Source organism: Crotalus tigris, unplaced genomic scaffold (assembly GCF_016545835.1).
Source record: "Crotalus tigris isolate CLP2741 ecotype Arizona unplaced genomic scaffold, ASM1654583v1 scf7180000017666.379230911805:20528666, whole genome shotgun sequence".
In the NCBI taxonomy this organism is placed as follows: domain Eukaryota; kingdom Metazoa; phylum Chordata; class Lepidosauria; order Squamata; family Viperidae; genus Crotalus; species Crotalus tigris.
In genome coordinates, this window is record NW_024096552.1 from 4,651,070 (window position 1) to 4,671,132 (window position 20,063).

At 44.5% G+C, this 20,063-nt stretch overlaps 1 protein-coding gene across 1 annotated transcript in view; it reads left to right on the plus strand.

Annotated features, from left to right (window-relative positions):
- The window catches only part of NOTCH4 (notch receptor 4), a 61,894-nt gene that overhangs the window by 15,244 nt on the left and 26,587 nt on the right, over positions 1 to 20,063 (plus strand). The window contains exons 4-15 of the mRNA XM_039336570.1: positions 2,329 to 2,667; positions 3,825 to 3,947; positions 5,460 to 5,615; positions 6,807 to 6,992; positions 9,536 to 9,643; positions 11,055 to 11,256; positions 13,673 to 13,818; positions 13,923 to 14,075; positions 14,533 to 14,681; positions 17,132 to 17,236; positions 19,078 to 19,165; positions 19,774 to 20,007. Of these exons, the coding sequence (XP_039192504.1) occupies positions 2,329 to 2,667; positions 3,825 to 3,947; positions 5,460 to 5,615; positions 6,807 to 6,992; positions 9,536 to 9,643; positions 11,055 to 11,256; positions 13,673 to 13,818; positions 13,923 to 14,075; positions 14,533 to 14,681; positions 17,132 to 17,236; positions 19,078 to 19,165; positions 19,774 to 20,007 (1,989 nt within the window). The remainder of the gene's footprint in view (positions 1 to 2,328; positions 2,668 to 3,824; positions 3,948 to 5,459; positions 5,616 to 6,806; positions 6,993 to 9,535; positions 9,644 to 11,054; positions 11,257 to 13,672; positions 13,819 to 13,922; positions 14,076 to 14,532; positions 14,682 to 17,131; positions 17,237 to 19,077; positions 19,166 to 19,773; positions 20,008 to 20,063) is intronic.

The following is a 20,063-nucleotide window of genomic DNA, read 5'->3' on the forward strand; positions in this document are numbered from 1 at the left end:
CTCAGGAATTCTGGGAGTTGAAGTCCACGAGTCATAAAAGAGCCAAGGTTGCCTACCCCTGCCCTATCCGAAACTCTCCAGGGCTTAAGGCTGAATTCTTTCAGTACCTTTCCTAGCCATCTTTTGTTTATAAAAGATTCATCTCCCTTTTTCCATCAGTTTCACCCACTGTTCTCCAACTGGATGCTTTTCAGATAGAAGGATTTACATTATCTGTCCTTTATCTGTCCCTTTGCCTTCACATTTGTCTCACTCCAAAGCAGTATAAATTGAATTTAAGGGGAAAAGTCCAATAAAAATGGCTAAAAAGCCAGTTTGGTCTAATGCAGGGGTAGGCAACCTTGGCTCTTTTATGACTCATGGACTTCAACTCCCAGAATTCCTGAGCCAGCATGGCTCAGCTTGGAAACCTCTCCCTTTCCCCTCAGCATGGCTGGCTCAGGAATTCTGGGAGTTGAAGTCCACGAGTCATAAAAGAGCCAAGGTTGACTACCCTTGGGTTAGGCTGTTTAATGTTGGCTTCTGTGGCAATTTCTTGATTGAGGTATTGTTGACTTCATTGTTGGTTTGACGTTAACCTTGAAGTAAATCTGCGCTGATGTGGGTGCTGATTGCTGGTGAAGAGGTGCTTGGGTCTTTTTGTTCCCTTCTTGGGCTGGTTGATTGTCTCTTTTGCAAAGTCTATATACATGTTGTTAATGTCTATGTGTCTATTGATGGCTGATTTGTCAGGGTGCCAAACATCCCAATCAAAGAACCAGCCCTGACAGGGCAAGCCACCAGTATATAAACTGATAGCAAAGGGCACTCCTTACTGTCTATGGAGATTCTCACTCATCCAGGTCACTGTTATCCCAAAGGTGCTTTTTCACAAGGCAACTGGACTTTCTTGTTTTCCTTTGAAGACATTTCACTTCTCATTCAAGAAGCTTCTTCAGCTCTGACTGCATGGTGGGGAATGGAAGGATTTATGACCAGCTATCTGCAAGGAGTATAAATCCTTCCCTTCCCTGCCATCCAGCCAGAGCTGAAAAAGCTTCTTGGATGAGAAGCGAAACGTCTTCAAAGAAAAACAAGAAAGTCCAGTTGTCTCGTGAAAAAAGCACCTTTGGGACACACTCGTCACTATCACTAAGGATGTTACCTAGTTTGGGTACTGAAACATCTGCAAGAAAACAAGCAAGCTCAGAGAGCACCAAGGACCCTTCACCTTAGATCAGCGGTTCTCAACCTTTTTAATGCTGCGACCCCCAACCGGTCGTAAGTCGAGGACTACTCAACTGGTTCAGCACCGTTTGCAGACTGGGGCTTTTGGCGGGCTCAGCAGGGCAGAGACAGCCTGGACAATTCCTATTGGCTTTTGAAAGCCAATAGAATAGACTCTCTTGAATAAAAGGGAGTAGCACAGCTAAGGAAAAGGGGGGAAAAATGGCGGACTGCGTTGTTTGGCGACCCTTGTGAAATGGTCGTTCGACCCCAAATGGGGTCCCGACCCACAGGTTGAGAACCGCTGCCTTAGATCAAGGTTCCCCAACCTCCAGTCCATGGACTGGTACCGGGCTGTGGCATGCCAGCAATTGAGCCGCACAAACAAGCAAAGCCCCATCCGCGGGATGCAGGCAGCACACAAAATCATGCACCCTCCAGTACGTGGAAAAATCTCTCTCCACAGAACTGGTCCCTGGTGCCCAAAAGGTCAGGGACCTCTGCCGTAGATCGTATGGCCATAATTGCCACACTGACTTTTTTCACCAGACGCTTGCTCACCCTCCTAAGTTCTCCCAGAGTTTGTGGGAAGAGATTTCACTTTAAAGCAACTGATTGCTTTATTGCTCTGATTTCCAGGCCACTCATTCCAAAAAAGACACCATGTGTGAGTTGGGTGGCTATATAAATCTGTCTAATAAATAAAATACATTTAAAAAAAATACTCTGGGTGGCTTTCCAAAGTTAAAAACAGAACCCCTTCTTCCAACATTATTGGGAAAAACAACCAAGAAGAAAATCACTTCCACTTTAAAAGGGCCTGACAGACCACCTAATTGAAGCCCGAAGAAAACATTTAGTGATTTGCTTAACAACCATGGAGAAAAAAAAAAAATCGTAAAACTGGGTGTAACTCATTTAACAACTGCCTGGCTTAGCAACGGAAATTCTGGTCTGAATTGTGGTTGTAAGTTGAGAACCCCCTGTAGTAAGAACGATGGTCATCTCCTTCCTTCTGGGGACTTCCTAGAAGTCACTGGTTGTTAGAAGATGCTGGGTGAACGTGACCTCTGATCTTCTTTCTCTGATCTTCTTCCGCATTGACTTTGATTTCTCTTCCAGGGAAGAACTGCCAGTTGATGGATTTCTGCCCTGCCAACCCTTGTGCCAACGGTGGGACGTGTGTCATCACTTACCCTGTCATTGTGTGCCAGTGCTGGCCAGGCTTTGAAGGGCACACCTGCCAACATGACATCAATGAATGCTTCACGTCCCCCAGCCCCTGCCTCAACGGTGGCAGCTGTATCAACAGCATCGGCTCCTTCCGCTGTTTGTGCCCATCCAACTTCTCTGGTCCTCTCTGCCAGTACCGACGGGGGCCTTGCTCTTCAGAGATCTGTCTCCATGGGGGCACCTGCCATCACATCGATGGAGGCTACCATGGCTGCCTCTGCCTGCCAGGGAATTATGATTCATCATTATTAGTGTGGTTAATGAGTGTTTGTTGTTGGCTAAAAGGCATTGCAGTTCTACCCCAGGTCCTGAGAGTATTCAAAAAACTAGCTTAAGGTGCCCAAGGAAGGTGATGTCAATTGAGGCTTTTTCTCAACGATCAAGCGAGAGGATAAATGGGATTGTGAAGGGAGAGCAAGCCGTTGTTTGGGATCTACACAGGAGAAAACTCTTCTCTATGTGCCCAGCAGTTGGGGCACTGGATGGGAAAAGTCCTGGGTGTCACCCACACCCCACTAGTTTACTGCCCACAGTATTTGGTAACAGGATTGTTCATAAACATTGGTGCATCCAAACTATTAATTCAGGTTGTAAACGGCAAGTTGGTGACAGTAAATAATTCTTCTTCTTCTTCTTCTTCTTCTTCTTCTTCTTCTTCTTCTTCTTCTTCTTCTTCTTCTTCTTCTTCTTCTTCTTCTTCTTCTTCTTCTTCTTCTTCTTCTTCTTCTTCTTCTTCTTCTTCTTCTTCTTCTTCTTCTTCTCTTCTTCTTCTTCTTCTTCTTCTTCTTCTTCTTCTTCTTCTTCTTCTTCTTCTTCTTCTTCTTCTTTTTCTTCTTCTTCTCCTCCTCCTCCTCCTCCTCCTCCTCCTCCTCCTCCTCCTCCTCCTCCTCCTCCTAAATGAAATCATGCTTCTTTCCCCCCCCCCACAGTTTTCTCCCCAAATTTGCCCCAGAAACAGAGTTGGGACTGATTTCTTTTCCACTGTACTCTAACTGTATAAGAGTTACAAGCAAAAATCCTGCCACGTTACCATTTCAAGATCAGAGTCTTGAAGAGATTTTTTAAATGCAACAGGCAAGTGGTGGCTTTGCACTCAGGAAACTTCCCTTCTAATGGCCATTAAGCTCTGGTTTTTGGGGGGAGGGGGTGAGTTGCAAAGAAGCCACTACACGTGCCTGCCACTTCTCAGCACTTTGAGCCATGCAGAGGATCTCAAGTCTTTTTCAGATTGTTGTGTGAGGATTTGAGGAAGTGAAACAGTGTGATGACAAAAAGTGAGAGGCTGGAAGAGTTGTTAGTTTGAAGCCTCCCTTGTCATTGCTGATGACACTGTCTTGTTTGCTGCACAATGACTCTAAGTTTATTGCCTCCTGTTCTTCCAATAGGCTACACTGGTCAGTACTGCGAGGTGAATCCAGACGACTGCGCAGGACATCCGTGTCTCAACGGAGGCACCTGCCAGGATGGTATTGGGTCATACACCTGCCATTGCATCCAAGGCTGGACAGGTGAGAGTCAAGCAAGAAACAGAGAAGCAAATCTGCAAAGGTTCTTTGTCTATGCCAAATCTATATTGAATTCTGGATTTATAGAAGAAGCATTTAAAAATACCTCAGCAAGACATTCGCCTTATTGCAGAAGAATCTTCCTAAGCCATTCTAATCTTTCTTTTTCTGGATCAAAGTTGCACTGTTTATTAACATAGTGCCATAACCATTTAAAATGGCCCAAAAATAGAATACCACAACTGCTCAATTAATTAATTCTCAGAGGTTGTTGGCTAGAAATAGCAAGGACTGGACTTGGAATATGGCTGACGTGAAGGAGAAGCACCTGTTCTTCTAAGCACGTGGCTCTCCGCCCTTCCAAAGGGAATGGCAGGAAGGAAGTTTGGCCACAGCCGGAAAGGAGAAATAGGTTTTATCATTCATAACTGAGGCGTGTGACCAGAATTGCCTGGCCTGTCTTAATAGATCATGAGTGACCTTTCCCATCTCGTCAACCAGGGGGTCTTCAAACTTAACAATTTTAAAACTTGTGGACGTCAACTCCCAGAATTCCCCATGGCTGGCTGAGGAATTCTGGGAGTTGAAGTCCACAAGTCTTAAAGTCACCAAGTTTGGACTCCTTTGTGTAAACCAGTGTTTCCCAAACTTATTGCCAAATCTATATTTGCTGGCTGTGGAATTCTGGGAGTTGAAGTCCACATGCCTTAAAATGGTCAAGTTTGGGAAACACTGGTGTAAACTAAAGTATGGGTAGTTCTCAACTTACCTCCACTTGCTTAGCAATCATTTAAAGTTCTGAGGGACTTACCTGGGGGGTATACTGGATTTGAAGTTCTGATGGTTCCCCCCCCCCCCGTGGTCATGTAACTGCAGTTTGGGCACTTATGGCCATTTGCAGTGTCCCATGGTCACATAACCACATTTTACGATGGCTTTGCCAAAAAGTAGCATTACTTCAGGGTTTTGGCAAAACTGCACCCATGGCAAACCATTGGTTCAGTTAACTACTATGTGATTCAATTAATGACCATCATTTTAATGGTTAATTTTAAGGTCTGTCATGAATTATGAGATATGACCGTGATAGGCAGGCTCCATTATGGTGGTAACTGGAGAACTACCTGTATAACAGCCCTGGTGGCGCAGCGGTTAGAATGCAGTACTGCAGGCTACTTCTGCTGACTGCTGGCTACCAGCAGTTTGGCAGTTCGATTCCCACCGGCACAAGGTTGACTCAGCCTTCTGTCCTTCCGAGGCTGATAAAATGAGGACCCAGATTCCTGGGGGGGGGCGATATGCTGAACCTGTAAACTGCTTAGAGAGGGCTATAAAGCTCTGTAAAGTGGTATATAAGTCTAAGTGCTGTTGCTATTGCTGTAAACATTCTCTGACATCTCAAATAACAGCTGGGGGGATATGGTCACAAAGCCTGCAGTGCTGGTGTTAATTCTGAAGGGCCCCGAAAGATGGAGACAAGGCGGCGTTGCTTATCCTCCATATCTCCTTCTCCAGGGCTTCTTTGCCACTTGCCTGATGCCTGCCTCAGCAATCCGTGCCATCCTGATGCCCACTGTGACACGGACCTCAAAACTGGTCATGCCATCTGCACATGCCAGCTGGGTTATGCTGGAGCTCGGTGCTACGAAGACATTGACGAGTGCCGGATGGGTAAGATGGGCTGAGGGAATAAGGGTCAAGATTAAGATTAAGATGCCGGGTTGAGTCTGGTCAGGCAGGATAAGATAAGACAGTGATGGTGAACCTTTTAGAGACTGAGTGCCCAAACTGCAACCCAAAACCCACTTATGCATCGTTGGGTGCCGGATGGGTGTGGCCCATTGGCTGGATGTGGCCCATTGGGTGGGCGTGGCTCACTGGCTGGGTGTGCCTGCGGTGATAACAGCAGACTGGGTGGGACTAAAAAGTTCAATCAATCAATTCCAACTTTGCAAGATCTTTTTTTTTTTTTTTGCATATGGCAGTGGAGGCCTAAAGCGAAAAGGTTTTATAAAACCCAGCTGAAGGACTAGGACTGGTGTGATGGTGCGCGTGCCCACAGAGAGGGCTCTGAGTGCCACCTCTGGCACCCATGCCATAGGTTCGACACCATTGAGATAAGATGAGATGAGATAAGATCATATTTATTGTCACTTTGTTGTGTATTCAACAGCACACTTTAAAATGAAATTCCAATGCCTACTCATGAAAGAAAAAAAACACCCACCAAGCAATGTCACCATCCCAAGGATAACAACAACAACAACAATAATATAATAACAGCAGCAGCAGCACAATCCAATATGTATCACAAACCATTGTGATTGTTCTTGGGGCGGAAAAAAAATACCCAATTCCCACAACTGAGCAATACAGGTAGTCCTTGTTTAGCCACCATCATTAGCATGAGCAACTTGGTCACTAAGTAAAGCAGTCGCTCAGTGAAACCACAATTGTGCTTACGATCTTACTTCAGCTTTCCTTTGCTTTACAGACCTGCAAAGGTCTTTGAATGCAAGGATTGGTTGCCAAGTGGCCTTTTTCATCATTGTGAATGGGCACTAAACGAGGTCGTCACTAAACGAGGACTACCTGTTTCTGAATCGGATCAAGCGTCACCAAAACACCTGCAAATTTCTGAATTGCTCCTCAGGCTGCCTCCGTCCCAAAAAAAAAAATAAACGAGGCAGAGGTGCCGAGACAAATTTTGCAACGCACCACCGCCCTCTTGTGGTAGACCCTGATTCAAATGCTACCCTCTTCCGGGGAAAACGTTTGGCAAACTTTTTCCTTGAAATAAAGTTGTCAGAATTGGAGAGATCGGTGTTTTTCCCTCTGGATTCTTCCTCTCTCCTGCTCCAGGGAGCAACCCATGCGAACACAGAGGAAGCTGCTACAATACGCCCGGCTCGGTCACCTGCTCCTGCCTCAGGGGCTACACAGGCTCCAGGTGCGAATCTAACCTCAATGAGTGCCTCAGCCAGCCTTGTCAAAACGGGGCTTCCTGCTTGGACCTGCTGGACCGTTTCCAATGCCTCTGCCCATCCGGTAAGGCTTGGGTGAGGCAAAATACAGATAAATTTCATGGATTATTTATTTATTTGTTTGAACAGATAATAAATAAATCGGAGCCGAGCAGCACTTTTTCTGAACTAATACTTTTATTTGAGGGCATTAAGCTTTTCTTAAAATGTTTAATTTCATTTAATACAGATAGGCCTCATTTAATAATAATAATAATAATAATAATAATAATAATAATCATCATCATCATCATCATCATCATATTAAAGTTGGAAGGGACCTTGGAGGTCATCTAGTCCAACCCCTTCCTCAGGCAGAAAACCCTACACCATTTCGGACAAATGGCTGTCCAGTCTCTTTTAAAAACTTCCAGTGTTGGAGCACTCACTGCTTCTGGAGGCAACAACTGGTTGCTTAGCAACCATTCACAGTTACAGTAGACCTCAACAAAAGGTACTTATGAGTTTTGATGTCTGCCCCCCTCCGTGCAGTCACATGATCATATTTTGGACACTTGGCAACCTGCCCACAATTATGGCTGTTTGCGCTGTCCCACAGTCATGTGACCCCGATTTATGACTTTTTTTTGCTGGAACCCAGGGTTTATTTCTGGTTTCTTGCAAAGAACGCCCATTGGGAACAATGGGTTCACTTCATGACTCCCATGTTCACTTAATAACTACCCTGTTTGCTTAACAACAGACGCTGTAAAATCGGGTCAGTCATGTGATGATCTGCTTAGCGACCAGCATGACATATGATTGTAATTCCAGGCTCAATTATAGTTGTAAGTCCTCAACTTAAAACAGTTGGTTTAGTGACTGTTCAGAGTTACAATGTCACTGAAAAAATGTGACTTTTGACCGTTTTTCACACTTACGACCTTTGTAGCTTCCCCATGATCATGTGATCAAAATTCAAACGCTTTGGCAGCTGGTTCATACTTATGACCTTTGCTGTGTCCCACAGGCATAGGATCCCCTTTTGCGACCTTTTGGCAAGCAAAGTCAATGGGGGAGGCCAGATTCATTTAACAACTTATCATCTGCAATGATTCACTTAACAACGGTGGCAAGAGTCGCAAAATGGGGCAAAAGTCACTTAACAAATTTTCACTTAATAACCAAAATTTGAGGTACAGTTGTGGTCCTAACTGTACTCAGTAAGCTTTTATTATATAGTAGCGGCCAAAATTATGGAAACCTTTTGGGGAAAGTGTACAGTAGAAGTGCCACCTTTGGTTACGTTTCCACCAATTTTTCTTCCAATTTCTTTATAATTGTAGCCTTGTTCACTTAATAATACTATTTTACATCGCTTTCTGGGCAACCAGTCAACTCTTTGCACCATTAGTTTAATTTTATTATGTTTTACAAGCTGACTAAATGAAAGAACACAAAAAAACCCAACCAAATTGATAACGATCAAATAACACACTGACAAATGTCCTCCTCTCAGCTTCAATACCTGACATCAATAACTGAATCCTATTGTGATCTGATTGGCTCATTGCCAAAACAAGATGACACCTGATTGGCTCTCTAAACACTGATGCTCATTGGCTGCAATCAGATGAAGGAAAGCTACCTCATATCAACCTAAGCAAGTTGTGCTTCCTTTTTCTAGTTATTTGGCTATAACGTTTCATAGAATACAGTACAGATAATTGAACACACTATGTTGCATTACATTCTTGATTTAATTATCTTTCCATTGATATATAATTTTATGGTACTACTCCAAAAAGAAAGTGGTTCTATTAGCTATCAAACCTCAAAAATACACTTTTCCCAAAAGGTTTCCACAATTCTGGCTGCTGTAAAGCTTAAGCTGCAACACATGGAAGTTTATGACCTGGTTAGTTAGAAAAAGTGCTGCTGATTTTTTGCTAGACCAGTGGTTCTCAACCTGTGGGTCGGGACCCCATTTGGGGTCGAATGACCATTTCACGGGGGTCGCCAAACAACGCAGTCCGCCATTCCCCCCCCCCTTTTCCTTAGCTGTGCTACTTCCTTTTATTCTATTGGCTTTTGAAAGCCAATAGAATAGACCCTCTTGAATAGAGTCTAATTCTATTGGCTTTCAAAAGCCAATAGGAATTGTCCAGGCTCTCTCTGCCCTGCTGAGCCCACCAAAAATCCCATTCTGCAAACAGTGCTGCACCAGTTGAGTAGTCCTCAACTTACGACCGGTTGAGTAGTCCTCGACTTACGACTGGTTGGGGGTCACGGCATTAAAAAGGTTGAGAACCACTGTGCTAGACAATATGGCTCCCCTGTTACAGATTTAACTGATAGACATGCGTGCTGCACAACAATTTGACAGATGCTTGTTTGGTCCTCCTTCTTCTTGATTCCCTTAAGACAGAGGTCCCCAAACCTTTTGGGCACCAGGGACCGGTTCCGCGGAGAGAGGTTTTTCCGTGGACCAGAGGGAGCCTGGTTTTGTTTGCTGCCTGCATCCCGTGGATGGGGCTTGGTTTATGCAGACTGGCATGCCGTGGCCCAGGACTGGTTCACAGACCGGCAGTTGGGGACCCCCTGCCTTAAGATCTTTCCTTTACACAGGGTTCAGCGGGCTGTTCTGCGAAGTTGAAGAGTGTCTCCAAGGCCGTTGCCTCAATGGGGGAACCTGTGTACTCCAGAGCTATGGCTTCGCCTGCCTGTGTCCTCCTGGTGAGTGTGAACGATGAAGAGAGATCCCAGAAACATTTTTCAAAGAGGACTGATTCCTCCATCTTCCCTAAGGAGCATCCTGTTTAGGCCACCATCTCCCAGCTTTGTACCCAACCACATAGATCCAACCTGCATCCCCAGGGCCGTCTAGAATCCTCCAGCCTCTGCTTCAGGGCTCTGTACCAATAAAGGAGAACAGCTGTAGCCAGCGGTGGGATTCTAATAGGTGAAAAACCGGTTCTCTGTGTGGATGCCGCTTCTGGAAGTCCGTTCTGGGCCTGGGCAACAGGGTGCGATATGCTGACTTTGTAAAACTGCTTAGAGAGGGCTGTAAAGCACTATGTATATAAGTCTATTGCTAAGTGTCAGTGGCTAGTGGCACGTGGCTTTGTGGCTAAAAGTCACAGAGCTCCTTCCATTTTAAGGCAGGAAGCAGAGGGAGAGAGTTGTACCCTGGATGCCAATAACAACAACAACAATAATAATAATGATGATGATCCATAATAATAATAATAATTATAAAAGTTGGAAGGGATCTTGGAGGTCATCTAGTCCAACCCCCTGCTCAGGCAGGAACCCTATACCATTTCAGACAAATGGCTATCCAGTCTCTTCTTAAAAACTTCCAGTGTTGGAGCATTCACAGCTCCTGGAGGCTGGTTGTTCCACTAGTTAATTGTTCTAACTGTCAGGAAGTTTCTCCTTAGTTCTAGGTTGCTTCTCTCTTTGGTTAGTTTCCATCCGTTGCTTCTTGTCCTGCCTTCAGGCGCCTTGGAGAATAGCTTGACTCCCTCTTCTTTGTGGCAGCCCCTGAGATATTGGAACACTGCTATCATGTCCCCCCTTGTCCTTCTCTTCATTAAACTAGACATACCCAATTCCAGCAACTGTTCTTATATGTTCTTATATGTTTTAGCCTCCAGTCCCCTAATCATCATCTTTGTTGCTCTTCTCTGTACTCTTTCTAGAGTCTCAACATCTTTTTTACATCGCGGTGACCAAAACTGGATGCAGTATTTGAATGCCTCACTCTTAGAGTGACTAAGACTTTTTCTAATAGAACAAATCAAGGCTAAGGTTGGCGGGGGTTAAGCTTTTATTTAACAGATTTATATAGCCACTCATCTTATAACCAACTCCATTGCACTGATCCCCAAAGTAAATGTATCTATGTGAGAACTAGGCAGTCAAAGAAAAGAGCAGGCAGTTCTTGATTTACAGCCGTTCATTTAGTGACCATTCAAACCGACAACTGCATTGAAAAAAGTGGTTTTCACCCTTACGACTGTCGCAGCATCCCCGTGGTCATGTGATCATGCGCTTTCTGAGTTGGTGCAGGATAAGCTCTGGAATAGATAAGGGTAAGGTAAAAGGCCAAAGAAGATTGACGGTGTCAAGACTTTGTCCCCAGGTTTCGAAGGACTTCAGTGCGAGAGAGATGCTGATTTCTGTCACGGTGACCCTTGCCAGCATGGAACCTGTGTGAATGTGCCCGGCTCCTTCACCTGCGTTTGTGCTCCGGGATTCGCAGGACCCCTCTGCGAGGAATTCAGTGACCCTTGTTGGGAGTTTCAGTGCCTTCATGGAGGCAGTTGCCGTGGGACGGAATCCGGGTAAGGATGGATCTGTCAGTTCTTCAAAGTGGGCCAGACCACGAAACCAAAGTCGTGCATGTAATTATATAAATTTACTTTTAGTGAAGTAAAATAGATATACTTTTATTATAATCCCCAAAGGGCTTTTTTCAGGAGGCAACTGGACTTTCTTGTTTTTCTTTGAAGACGTTTCGCTTCTCATCCAAGAAGCTTCTTCAGCTTCGACAAGAAGCTTCTTGGATGAGAAGTGAAACATCTTCAAACAAAAAAAAGGAAGTCCGGTTGCCTTGTGAAAAAAGCACCCTTTGGGACAACCATGACCTGGATGACTGAGAATCTCCATGGACACTTTTATTATAAGGTTATAGTAAAAGAATCCCTGCAAGTGTCAGCGCAGTTCTTCCCTCCTTCCTTCTAACTTCGTGAGAACTAGAACATGTCAAAATTTGTAGATCACCTCCTTCAAATTAAGACCGTTAATTTATACAGGAATCCAACAGCACGAATATATATATATATATATATAGGTCTTTGGTTATTCGGGTTTTCTCCCACGTCAAATTGGAAATGTCTTGGCGACGTTTCGACGAAGTCTCATTTGTCATCTTCAGGCTGGTGTTTTCAGCTTCGTGCTTCTAGGAGCAATGTGTGATCATAGCTGTTTCTTCCTTTTAACTGCCAGTGGGGGTATGAACTGATTGGGTGGGAGCTTGGCTGTGTTCTGATTGGGTGGAGGAGTGTTCTGATTGGTTAGGGGCTTGGCTGTGCTCTGATTGGATGGGGGGTTGGTTGTGCTCTGATTGGCTGGGGGAGTGTTCTGTTGGGGTGGCACAACAAAGCCCCCACCCAAACAGAACACTCCCCCAACCAATCAGAACACAGCCAAGCTCCCACCCAATCGGTTCGTACCCCCACTGGCAGTTGAAAGAAGGAAACAGCTACAACCACACATTGCTTCTGGGAGCACGAAGCTGAAAGCACCAGCCTGAAGATGATGAATGGGACTTTGTTGAAACGTCGCCAAGACACTTCCAATTTGACGCGGGAGAAAACCCGAATAACCAAAGACCTACATATATATATTGCAGCACCCCTGCAGTCATGTGATGAAACTCCAGGCGCTTTGCAACCGGCGTGTATTCCGTGTGCTGTGATCCCTTGATCACCATTTAATGACTTCCCAGCCAGCTTCCGATAAGCAAAACTCACGGGAGGAGCTGCATTTGCTTAACCCCCACACAGTTCACTTAAAAACTGCAGTGATTCACTTAACAGCCATGACAAAAATGTCATAAAATTGGGCCGGGCTCCATTAACAACCACCTTGCTTAGCAATAGAAATTCGGGTCCCAGCTGTTGTCGTAAGTCAAGGACTGCCTACCTATCCAAGCCATTCCCAAAAGGGCACCTGAGCCATTCTACATTCCCAAGCGGTCCAGTCAAGTCCTTTAAAAAGCTACGCAAAATAAATGCAACTTATTGTTCACAATTTCCTTCATTAGCATGGCAGCCTGTTTATGCAAATAGCACTACTTAATCATTTCAGTCAATTAACATCATTTGCATCATGGCATAATTACACAGATATCTTTGCATAATTTGCATCACGTTATGAGGCAAGTCAGGGAAATTGCAATGGGGAGTACGCTGGCATTTAATAAAGGCTTGCAAATGACATATAAACCCCCTGCCCAGCCTGGCCTGTCAAGCTTGATTTAACTGTAATTGTTCTGCAGGAACAGTACAAAATTCCTCTGGGAAATACAAAGCAGGACCATTTTGGGTTTACCACGGCCGTGAGATGGTAACAAAAATAAACAAAACAAAACATTAAAAAATAAAATAATAAAATAAAATAAAAAATACAATGCAATATAAAATAAAATAAAATGTAAAATAAAAATAATACAAGAATGTAATATAAAATAAAATAATAAAATAAAATATAAAAATATGAACATACAAGAATATAAAAATAATATAAACATAAACATAATATAAAGATATAATGTAATGCAATGTAATGTATTGTAATAAAATATAATAAAATAAAATAAGATAATAAAATAAAATATAAAAATTAATAAAATAAATAAAATACAATATAAAGTAATGAAACAAAATATAAAATAATAAAATAAAATAAAAATACAATATAAAATACAATATAAAATACTAAAATAAAAATAAAAATTATATTATATTATATTATAATAATATAATATAATATAATATAATATTATAATACTATAATATAATATTATAATACTATACTATACTATACTATACTATACTATACTATAATATAATAAAAAAATAAAATAAAAATAAAATATAAAATAATGAAATAAAATATAAAATTAAATTAAATTAAAAATAAAATATAAAAACAAAACAAAGCAGAACAATTCCCTCCCTTCCGCTTCTCTCCCAGGCCACTTTGTATATGTTCACCTGGATGGACCGGCCAGAAGTGCGACACAGAGGTGGATGCCTGCAGTTCCAGCCCATGCCACCAGAGGGCTACTTGCTTGAGCCGCCAGGGAGCCTTCCAGTGCGTCTGTCCCAGCGGCTACGTAGGTAACTCCGTCTGGACCTCAGTTCCTCCTTTGGGCAGCCCAGCATCTCTCAAAACACCGCTGCGCTCTTCTTCCCTGGATCACTGACTCTTCCCTCCCTCGCAGGGACAGCGTGCGATGCAGAGGTGGACGAATGTGCTTCGAGGCCCTGTTTGAATTCTGGAACTTGCCTGAACAGCCCTGGTAGCTTTCACTGCCTCTGCCCCAGAGGCTATTCAGGACTCAAATGTCAGGTGACCCTGGACCTTTGCTCGGACTGTGAGTATCCAGCAGCACCAGCTCTGCACAATCTCTAAAAGATCCTCTTGGTCGATTCTCTCACGCGTCCCTGTCCTGCAAAAGTACACGTTAAAAATGCAAACGTGAGAGCCCAAAGTTTGTTGATGTTAGTGTTTTTCAAACCGGGCAACTTTTAAGGATGGTTGGCCCTCGGCTCCATGCTGGCTGGGGACTTTCTGGAAGTTCCTTTGAGCCTCTCTGCTCCTGTATCTTTAACTCCATCGCAAGAGGAAGAAATAGAGTAGGTAAAACTTTCCTTATTATTGCATTAGTCACCCAGGAGAAAGGCTCAGAGGCCGAAATTCCACATTTGGGGCAATTTTTCCACGCATTACAGAATGCTGCTGAATGAGCAGGTAGCATCTCAAAACCCTTCCTGAGCTAAATGCCTGTTATTTGGGTTTTCCAATCTGTTCCTTTCTACCACGCACCACAGATCCCTGCAAGAATGGAGGCCAATGCAGAATGAAGGAATCTGCACCCCACTGTTTCTGCCCTCCAGGATGGGGCGGCCCCCAATGCCAACAGAGGGCCAATCAGAACAGAGACAACTGCACGGACCGGACCGGAGACGCTGGTTGCCAGGTGAGTTTAGAACGCAAAGGTTAACAGAATAACAGAGCTGGGAGAGATCGTGGAGGTCATCTAGTCCAACCCCCTGCTCAGGCAGGAAACCCTATACCATTTCAGACAAATGGTTGTCCAATCTCTTCTTAAAAACTTCCAGTGTGTTGGAGCATTCACAACTTTTGGAAGCAAGTTATTCCACTGATGAATTGTTCTCACTGTCAGGAAATTTCTCCTTAGTTCTAGGTTGCTTCTCTCTTTGGTTAGTTTCCATCCATTATTTCTTGTCCTGCCTTTCAGGTGCTTTGGAGAATAGCTTGACTCCCTCTTCTTTGTGGCAACCCCTGAGATATATTGGAAGACTGCTATCATGTCCCCCCTCGTCCTTCTCTTCGTTAAACTACACATACTCAATTCTAGCAACCGTTCCTTATATGTTTTAGCCTCCAGTCCCCTAATCAACTTTGTTGCTCTTCTCTGTACTCTTTCTAGAGCAGTGGTTCTCAACTTTTTAATGCCGTGACCCCCAACCGGTCATAAGTCGAGGACTACTCAACCAGTCGTAAGTCGAGGACTACTCAACTGGTGCAGTACCGTTTGCAGAATGGGACTTTTGGCGGGCTCAGCAGGGCAGAGACAGCCTGGACAATTCCTATTGGCTTTTGAAAGCCAACAGAATTAGACTCTATTCAAGAGAGGCTATTCTATTGGCTTTCAAAAGCCAATAGAATAAAAGGGAGTAGCACAGCTAAGGAAAAGGGGAAAAAAAATGGCGGACTGCATTGTTTGGCGACCCCCGTGAAATGGTCGTTCGACCCCAAATGGGGTCCCGACCCACAGGTTGAGAACCACTGTTCTAGAGTCTCATCTTCTTTATATTGAGGTGACCAAAAATGCATGCAGTATTCCAAGCGTGGCCTTACCAAGGCATTATAGTATATAATCCCTTGGTAAGGCCACACTTGGAATACTGCTGGTTTGTCATTCCGCCCCCGAAACCAAAGAGAATTCTTTACAAATTCATTTATTTTTTTAAAAAATACAGCCAATTGTGCGGTGCTATGTACTATATAAAGAAATGTCAAACAATTACAAGAATGATATATAGCTAAAACAAATCCATTTTCAGGGCTCTGGAGGCTGCATGAGAACATGGTCCTCTCACACAAATTCTGGAGGTTCTGAAGGCTGTGCTGGACCACATCCCATTTTCACGTGGCCTCCGCAGCCTCCAAAAATTGTTCAAAGCCATGCCTCATTCTCACATCATTTTCAGAGGCTCTGGAGTGCACCCTCACAGGAGTGCATCCCATTCTCCCACAGCCTCCACAACCTCCAAAAATTGCATGAGAACGTGCTTTCGAGAATCGTCATTGGCTGTTGGTGATCATCGGCACGTCCACCCAAAATGTAGTGTGTCACTTCTGACATACGTGCCATAGCTTTGCCATCACTGTGACAGATTCTTGAAACACTTTGAGAGCAAGCAACTAAATTTCATTTTTAATGTGTGCCGTTGTGCCTACAGTAAAAAAATGACAATAAAGTTTATCTAATCTCAATTCCTGGCAAATAGATGGGGAAGAAATGGAGGTAGTGACAGATTTTAACTTCCTGGGCTCCAAGATCACCCCAGATGGGGACTGCAGCCAAGAAATTAAAAGACACTTGCTCCTGGGGAGGAAAGCTATGGCAAATCTAGACAGCATGCTAAAAAGCAGAGACATCACCCTGCCAACAAAAGTGTGTATAGTCAAGGCCATGGTTTTCCCAGTTGCAATGTAGGGTTGTGAAAGTTGGACCATAAGAAAGGCTGAGCGCCAAAGAATTGAGGCCTTTGAACTACGGTGCTGGAGAAGACTCCTGCGAGTCCCTTGGACTGCAAGGCGTTCAAACCGGTCAGTCCTAGAAGAGATCAACCCCGACTGCTCTTTAGAAGGCCAGATCCTGAAGTTGAAACTCAAATACTTTGGCCACCTAATGAGAAGGAAGGACTCACTGGAGAAGAGCCTAATGCTGGGAAAGACTGAGGGCAATAGAAGAAGGGGACGACAGAGAATGAGATGGCTGGATGGAGTCACTGAAACAGTAGGTGTGGACTCCAGAAGATGGTAGAGGACAGGAAGACCTGGAGGAACGTTGTCCATGGGGTCACGATGGGTCGGACATGACTTCGCAACTAACAACAACAATCTAATCTAAACTCTCAAGGAGATGGGGGGGGGGAAATCCCCTTTCCTTTTAACAGTAGCTGCCCCTTCAGGAACGAGCAGAGAAAATGCCATTGCATGGAAATCCATTCAAGGACCTTTGATGTTGATCTGCAAAGCCAGCTGCTGTTAAAAAATGCACAGGTTGGCGGTGTTACCTGCTCTGTTCCACCCAGGGACCACGTCCACTTCCTCATTTTTCAGTCCTCGTTTCTGACTTGATCACCTCGCCAGTCGTTTGTGGTGCTTAAATTTTAGGTAAAACGCCTGAATCCTAAGATCAGTTCCACACAGGAACCGAACACCAAGGGAGAAGGGATCCCCGTGGCTGGACGTGTTCGTGGAGACGCTGACAAGATTTCCGTAAGTGATACTTGAATTGGACTTGTTTGCTTAAATAGTGTAGTCCCAGGTCCGGGGGTTCTCGGATTTTATTACTGCTACAGGTGGTCCTCGACTTACGACCGCAATTGAGCCTAAAATTTCTGTTGCTAAGTGAAACGTTTGTTAAGCGAATTTTGCCCCATTTTACGACCTTTCTTGCCTCCCTTGTTAAGTGAATCACTGCAGTTGTTAGGTTAGCAACACGGCTGTTAAGTCAATCTGGCTTCCCCCATTGACTTTGCTTATAAGAAGGTCACAAAAGGGATCACATGAGCCCCCCTGGGACACTGCAACAGTCATAAATATGAGTCAGTTGCCAAGCGTCTGGATTTTGATCACGTGACCCTGGTGATGCTGCAATGGTTGTAAGTGTGAAAAACAGTCACAAGTCACATTTTTTCAGTATGGTTGTAACTTTGAACCATCACTAAATGAACTGTTGTAAGTCAAAGACTTCCTGTATAGCAGAAGGCACAGCTTGCTTATAGATAGTCCTCGACTTACAACCATAATAATAATAATAAAGTTGGAAGGGACCTTGGAGGTCATTAAGTCCAACCCCCTGCTCAGGCAGGTAACCCTATACCATTTTGGACAAATGGCTGTCCAGTCTCTTCTTAAAAATTTCCAGTGTTGGAGCATTCACTGCTTCTGGAGGCTGGTTGTTCCACTGGTTAATTGTTCTCACTGTCAGGAAGTTTCTCCTTAGTTCTAGGTTGCTTCTCTCCTTGATTAGTTTCCATCCATTGCTTCTTGTCCTGCCTTCTGGCGCTTTGGAGATTAGTTTGACTCCCTCTTCTTTGTGGCAGCCCCTGAGATATTGGAACACTGCTATCATGTCCCCCCTCGTCCTTCTCTTTGTTAAACTAGACATACCCAATTCCAGCAACCGTTCCTTATATGTTTTAGCCTCCAGTCCCCTAATCATCTTTGTTGCTCTTCTCTGTACTCTTTGTAGAGTCTCAGCATCTTTTTTACATCATGGTGACCAAAACTGGATGCAGTATTCCAACTCTGGCCTTACCAAGGCATTGTAAAGTGGTATTAACACTTCACGTGATCTTGATTCTATCCCTCTGTTAATGCAGCCTAGCACTGTGTTGGCTTTTTTGGCAGCTGCAGCACACTGCTGGCTCATATTTAGGTGATTGTCCACTGGGACTCCGAGATCCCTCTCACAGTTGCTACTACTGAGCAAGGTACCCCCTATACTATACCTGTGCATCTGTTTTTTTCATAGATGAGCCTGGAATTGTACTTGTAAGTTATGGCAGTTGTTAAGTGGGTCACCAGGTGAACGTGCCTGATTTTATGACCTTTTTTGCAGCGGTCGTTAAGTGAACATTGCTGTTATAAATCAAATCCATTTTCCCCAATGGGCACTTTTTGCCAGAAATCGGAGGTGAACCCTGATTTCTGACAAAAAAACCCCTGTAAATCACGATGACATCACCACAGGACAGTGTAAATGGCTGTAAAAGTGGGCTGGTTGCCAAGGGCCCAAAATGCGATCATGTGACCATCCGGGGATGGCTACCAGAACTCAGAAATCGCATTGTAAACAGCTCCAGGGAATCTATCATAATTTCAGTCACTAAGCAATCAGTCGTAAGTCAGGGACTACACATACTCTGATCTAACCGCTTGTAGTGAAATCAGCAGCCAACTGAGGAACTCTTTGGAGCACAGATGACCGTTGCTGTGCTGCGGTAAACTCTAAATTCCCCCCCAAAACACCGAAGTGAGAAGATCACCTCTTGGTTACCTTTTCACTTGTAATACAGTAGTGACGAATCCGCTGACAACTCTTCTCCTTCCAGTGCCCACCGACACAAAAGTGCCTAAATGGAGGAAGCTGTACCAAGACGACAGAAGGTTTTCAATGCTTATGTCCGCCAGGAATAAAAGGTGAGGGGGAGAACTGTGTAAACCTGAGCAAAACACACAGAGCCAGGAACAATCAGCTGACTCCAACAATCAAAGTGGCAGAAAGCTTGTGGGGGGGGGGGCAGGTCCCAGGTGGAACATCCCACACTGAGGTAATAAATTCTATGGCCCTAAATGGCATATGGTGCTGGGAAGGAGCGGCTATGTCAGCCCAAGGAAAATGGGGTGTGCCCTCCAAATTACGAAAGAGTCAATCCGACTGGGAGCTCCCCAGAGGGGGGATATATCGTCAATAGTCGAACTGTCATGGCTACAAGTGTTTTGTATCCATCCACGATGATTTATTGGGGTGATCAGCACAGTGTCCAAACTTGCGGCACAGTTGTGTGATCCAGCACGAAGAATGACTCTAATCCAGTGTCTCTCAGCCTCAGCCGCTTTAAGCTGTGTGGACTTCAACTCCCAGAATTCCCCAGCTGGGGAAGTTTGGGCCCACACTGCTTCTCCCAACCCAGCCTCTCATCATTTTAACTGAAAGGACCTTTTGCCTGAAGCAAAATGAAAGCTTAGTGAGGGTGACTGTGTGGGCGAAGGACAGAGTAGTCTGACCGTTCTTTTTGTCCTTCCAGGACCCAATTGTCACCTGGATCCCTGCTCTCTAGCCAACCCCCCCTGCTACTATGGTGGGACCTGCCTGGCTCAGGCTGAGGGGTTTTTGTGCATCTGCCCCCCTGGATATGTGGGAGAGAGGTGTCAGGGGGTGGTGGATGCCTGCTTCTCCCAGCCTTGCCACCGGCCTGGGTCCCAGAGCTGCCAATCTGATGAACATGGTTTCCATTGTCTCTGCAACCCTGGATATTCAGGTAAGGTAACAGTACTATAGCAACAGTACTTAGACCTATATACATAGTGCTTTACA